The sequence below is a fragment of the Festucalex cinctus genome, chromosome 11, assembly GCF_051991245.1.
Source record: "Festucalex cinctus isolate MCC-2025b chromosome 11, RoL_Fcin_1.0, whole genome shotgun sequence".
Taxonomy (NCBI): Eukaryota; Metazoa; Chordata; class Actinopteri; order Syngnathiformes; family Syngnathidae; genus Festucalex; species Festucalex cinctus.
Window position 1 is genome coordinate 21,110,215 of NC_135421.1, and position 6,000 is coordinate 21,116,214.

General features: G+C 38.4%; 1 protein-coding gene across 4 annotated transcripts in view; it reads right to left on the reverse strand.

Moving 5' to 3' along the window:
• Positions 1-6,000, reverse strand: part of epb41l5 (erythrocyte membrane protein band 4.1 like 5) — a 29,629-nt gene that overhangs the window by 20,164 nt on the left and 3,465 nt on the right. For all 4 annotated transcript variants that reach the window (XM_077536619.1, XM_077536618.1, XM_077536621.1 and 1 more), the window contains exons 3-4: positions 2,266-2,370; positions 75-117 (exon numbers count right to left, since the gene is read on the reverse strand). In XM_077536619.1, the coding sequence (XP_077392745.1) occupies positions 75-117; positions 2,266-2,370 (148 nt within the window). The remainder of the gene's footprint in view (positions 1-74; positions 118-2,265; positions 2,371-6,000) is intronic.

The following is a 6,000-nucleotide window of genomic DNA, read 5'->3' on the forward strand; positions in this document are numbered from 1 at the left end:
TCATAAAAACGTCAAGCAAAAAAGTAACTGATCACGTACATAAAGAAGGAAAGGGAGGGCCCCTGTACACTTACTTTTCACTTGCTTTTTAATACTTTTTGTTACATCAAGCCAGTGCTGAAAGATAAAAACAACAAAGTTACAAACGCACGTACTGGCTGAGTTTACGAGTTGCATTGGACCTTGTGAGATTGCGCACACGTAACTAATGAAGTGTCAAGAGAATGTATACATTAAACTTGACCCCGCCCCCTCCCACACACCCACTTTGCTTTGTTCTCCACTAGACATGCAGACTCTATGAGGCATGAAGGAAGTCAGGAGAGGAAAAGCTGTTGACTGAGATGGAGCACGTGCAAGTGAGTGAAAGAGCGAGGAACTCGGAGCACCGTTGGCGTCCTCTCCCCCGCATTCCTCCTTTTAGCCTTCTCTCCCACTTTTCACAGACTACCTAACAGCCCTCAATGATGTGTCCCTCCCCGACGCTAAATCTTCCCCCGTGTCAGTCCTTGTTCCTCTTTTATGGCGTTTGCAGGGCATCGGTGCGAAGACTGGCGCACTGTAGTACCAGCTGATGAAAGTGCCAGAACCAATCCCTTTAGTCCAGCCAATGACGACGCGATGTTGATGTCAGTTTGATTTTTCGGCTGCACTCCAAACAGCAAAACGGGAAAAATCCTCAACTCAATACAAATTATAATGGCACATTAATAATCCCAAAACGTTTCTGCAAATGTACTTAACAGGACATGTTTTGGAAAAGTGACTTTTTTTGGGCCTCTGGAACGGCTGACACGGCATCAAGCTTAAAAAGAAGCGACCAAGTAAATCTTTCATCTGTCTCTTTCTGAAAATGTGTCCATGAGCACGCCGTTCTACATTGATTATGTAAATTAAATTGTAAGAGTGGGGCAAATTTACTCGAAATAAGCGGGTTCGCATCGCAATTTGCAAGTCAAATTTCGCATTTTGTGCCTCATATACAGTGTTCCCTCGTTTATCGCGGGTTCATCTTTCGCGGCCGTGCTGTTTCGCGATTGTTTTACAGCGTGCTTTTCGATTTGTTTGTTTTTTGGTCTTTGCGCAGCCGTGTCTCTTGAACCGTACGTTCGACCGGGGACATACAGGCATCCGCGGATTCGTGATTCGTCTCGACGCGACCTTTCCAACGGTGCCGTCGCTCCACGACATTGCATTCCGGAGAGCGAAGGCCGAAGGCGCCGGCGGGGCAACTTTTGAAAGGTGTCCTTGCTGGTCCCGTCGCTCCACAACATTGGATTACGGTGCTAAAAATATATACTATGCTGTATAATATGTAAATTAAAAAACAATATACTTTTAACGAAAAAAATGACTGCAAATGAAAAAAAAAACAAATGATGAATGAAAAAGCATTCATAATTCATTTCCATTCCATTTAACTCATTTGCTCCCAAAAACGTATAAATCCGTTCTATTTTAAATGTTTTAGGTCTCCCAAAGAGGTATTTATACGTTTGTTTGTCTTTGTTTTGTTTTGTTTTTCATGCTAGCTAGAGCATACAGAAGGCTTTGATGGAGCCTCTTAACTGCAAAGAACGGTTGAAGAAATGGTAGTTATTACACAAACGGCCAGCAGGTGGCAGCAGAGCAAAGGAGATCAACCAGGGCCATGTTGGAAAAAAAAACCCCCAGCTCATTTACTCACAGCTCTAAATAGATTTGTGAATAATGATGAAACTTAACCATATTGTAATGCTAATTGCTGTAAAACGGATAGAAATGTACTTTTTTTTTCCCTCATGAAAGAAGAGACTTCAATCTTTCTTTTGGTAGGTTGCATGTTTTTTTATAGCAATAGAACACAATATTATCTGGGCCATGCAAAATCAGTCAAAATCCAGCAAAACAGTTAGTGAAGAGTGAAGGGGATTGCTTCTGTGAAAATGACTGGAAGTGAATGAGTTAAATAAAAGTGACATTTTTTTTTTTTTTTTTAGAATTGTTTATTCTAATTGGCTAACCATTAGCCAGTCTGCATGTCGATTGATTGCCTGGGTCTCAGTTGTGGCCATAGCAGCTTGTGTATGAATGTGCTTATTAGGTTTATTTTGATACTTGTTTGTTCAGTCAAACAATTGAAAGCGGCTTTGTCTCTCTTTGAACATGAACACAATACAATACATTCTAACTAGGCTAAATTAAATTAGCTGACATTGTGTTAATTGATACACCATGGAATTGCTTCATTTTTTTAAAATAAATAATAGAAAAACAGTGTCTAACCGGAACTTGTGCAGAGTCCATGAAGCGTAGTCCGAAGTAGTCTTTTTCCACTATGTCCAGATGATACATGATCTGGTCAAACAGCTCCTCACCTCTGGCTTTTTTCTGATGAGGGCACCCATGAAAAGAAAGAAAGAAAGAAAGAAAGAAAGAAAGAAAGAAAGAAAGAAAGAAAGAAAGAAAGAAAGAGAAAAAAAGGTAGTCTGGTTTCTCAGTGCTGAATGACCTTTTTATTTGAGTACCAACATGCTGTAAACAAGCGACACTAGTGCAGACATTATTTGTGTTTTGTATCTTTCTTTCCCATCATATCCCTTTTTGTGTTTCGCTGAATACAGGTATGAGTAAATCTTCCAAATGGCCTGAATAGGAGTTGCCGTTTCCAGCAAGGCTGTACCAGTTACTGCCTGTGCTCTGGCTGGGACTGGAAGATCTCTCCCTCACATGCAGACACACACACACACACACACACACACACACACACACACACACACACACACACACACGCACACGCACACATACACACACATTTGTCTTCCAAACCTCAACTTGAGGCATGGCGACAGTGTTGCCATGGCAACGGGGGTTTAAGTGCCCCAGACACCATGGAGCTGAGGGAAGTGGGGAAGCTGAACGCACCATGTGATCACCTGACGTTTGTGGCCTTTCCAGTCTTTGCGCACAATATTGGAGGTTTTGAGAAGCAGAAAAAAAAAAAATCTATAATCTTTATTCATGCATTTGATGTACTGTAAATTCTATTTGTACTTTTTGTTTTGTCAACTACCCTGGATACTATTACTATGTAATAAATTTAAGGACATGACCCATCATCAGTGACAAACGTTTGTTCACGCACACACAGTTAATAGTGTGCAGCTCAAGGGGGGCCGGCCCCATGCTAGTTGGCATAGCTGAGGAAGCATAGTGCACCCCTACAGTACCCTCGGGAGGGAGAGAGAGAAACGGCATACAAAGGCCTCATTGTGCATGCGTGTTTGTGTGTGAGCATGTGTGCCATGCTTTGTTACAGTGCTTCAAGTTTTTTTTTTTTGGTTGGTTCTTTTGCTCTCTCTCGGACATGTGATCATATAACCACTGAGTTAGAGGGGTACATATTATCTGATAAAGATCTGCAGTGCACTCGTGTTAATTTTGTCTGCCATTTTAACTCATTCACTGCTAGTCCAGTTAAAATGGATTTTTGACGTCTATAGTCGTCGATGGCAGTGAATCAGTTTTAGTCGAATGTTAGTTACGTTTGTTAGTTTTTTTTTAATCACAGTTAGTCAACCACAGCCCATTTTTATTTAGTCCATTTTTAGTCGACTGTAAAGTCTAGCATTTTTAGTCTTTATTTTTAAACTTAATAAACATAATTTTATTTGTCTAGTTTTAATCAACAAAAACTGTCAACGTCTTAGTCTAGTTTTAGTCAGGATAACCATTTTACCCCTGTATATTTTTTTTGACAGCAAATTATATTGAACTTTTCCGGATCTAAAACTATTTCACATAAAATGTTCTCATCTTTTTTGATGAAAAACAACTTCACACAACTAGACTAAGTGCAATTTCTGGAGAAATTGCATGGAAATTCTGTAAGCTCATTGAGAGATAAATTATGAAATTAAGACCTCCTGGTTACTGGACAATGCGCTTTACCAACTGTGCCACCGAGCAGACACCTGGTAATGATAAGTTATATATATGAAAGTGGGAGTGGAAAGTGATACTCAGAAAAAGTTCTATGACTGTCCCATTGAAAATGAATGGGGAAAAGTTGATATTAAATGTTAAATTGTGCAAATACTGTAAGTAATGTGTATACCCCGGGAGGTGTGAATTCTTTTAAGCTAGCTAACATTTGAACAATGTATATTAGAAGTATTATGTGGGAGTTGTTCTAAAGTGAAGGACATTTTCGTCTTGTCTTCATTAGTCGACGAAAATGCATAATGATTTAGTCCCAGTTCTTGTTTATTAATGAAGGTTTTAGTCTAGTCTAGTCAGTCTAGTCTAGTCTAGTCTAGTAAAAAATGTGTGTTGACGAAATTATTTTTGTTTAGCTTTTGTTGACAAAAATAACACTACAGTGCACATATGTTCAGTCAGTGAACCAACCATCCAACTCAAATGAGGAAATACAAACTGGTTTCCATGACTGTGGGCAGGCAAAATGAGTTCCTGTCGTAAACAATTCAGTGATAATTAACTGTGTGGAATAGTACACTATTTGTAATGTTCAATCATGACTTGGCGATATTCTTTTGCCAGTACAAGTCAATTCATTTGAGAATTGAGATGTAAACAGGCAATTGGATTGACTGACGATATTAGCTACTAGCGCTAACTGTCAATTGGTTAGCGTAGATCTGCAAAGCCCCCTTCTCATCTATCATAAAAGTAAAACATATTTAAACAGTGGCTTAGTGTTTTAAAATATTAATATCGCCATGAAAGCTGTATTAATAGTAACAGAAATGTGACGTTTTTATTTTGCCTTTAACAAAAACAAGAGGTAGCTTTAAAAATCAGAAGCAATTTGGAGCTTGACCAGTGACCTGAACCAGATTTCAGATGACCTTTAAGGCTCCATTCTAACTACATTTCGGGACTGCTGCTACAAATATTTTGAAGAAAAACAAGCCAGGCAAGGCATTATGAAACTGTTTGCCGTGGGGGCACGCAGAGGGACTGATGCAAGAAAACCAGTCTGGACGCTTGCGTGCACACGAAGACAGAAATGACGCACATTCTTTGTCTGAATGTTTTTTTTTTTTTGGTTTGTTTTTTTGATATTGTATGCTTGTTTTCCCCAGATAGGAGACTTTGTTAGTTTTTTCAGTACCGTGCAACCTTTATTACACCATGGGCCGGTCTCAAGTAAAGCAATATTTCAATGAACTGACATACAAACAAACAAAAACAAATGATTAAAAATGACGACAAAGCAATTATTTGCCTCAACAGCTTCCTCAATGACAGATTTAACCCAGCTGCAGCTCTTTCACTAATTCTACAAGTGGTCTCGGTCCACTCATTGGGTATGCACCAGACACGTTTTCATACCTTTCTTACATGACCAAACCAGCCAAGCCTGAGGAGTGTGAACACAACTTATGTGTCTAGTGCGTAACCCGCTACTCAGATTAGTCCCTACAGGTGCGTCTCAAGAAATTAGAATATCATGGAAAACATCATTTGTTTCAATAGGTCCATTTAAAAAGGGGCACAGAGAGAGAGAGTGATTTTTTTTTTTTTTTTTTTACAAAATAATTGAATTGCTTATTGCTTAGAGCTAACAAAAAATAATTACCAAGAAAGAGTATTACATAATAATAATTAAATCTTAATATAGAAATCAGGTCAGATTGGCCAGTGTGTTGAATGAATGTTTAATAAGACTCACTTTTTTAATTAAATTCCAGAACCAAATTATTATTTTTTTATTCCAAATTATTCAAATGTACCTATGATATCAGACAGTTCTGAAAATCAGTCCACTGGCACAATAGGATGTCAATTATTACACACTTTTAATTCCAAACGAAAAGTATAATCACAATATGAATTTAAAAACCATATACTTTACATTTAAATTTAAAGTTAGAATGTGCAAAACCAGTCATGTAGGACTGCTCAGCAAAACTCAATCTGTAACACCAGGCAAGCAAAAAGGAAAAAAAAACAAAAAAACACTACATGCAATAAGATGATGCAATATCTCTGCAA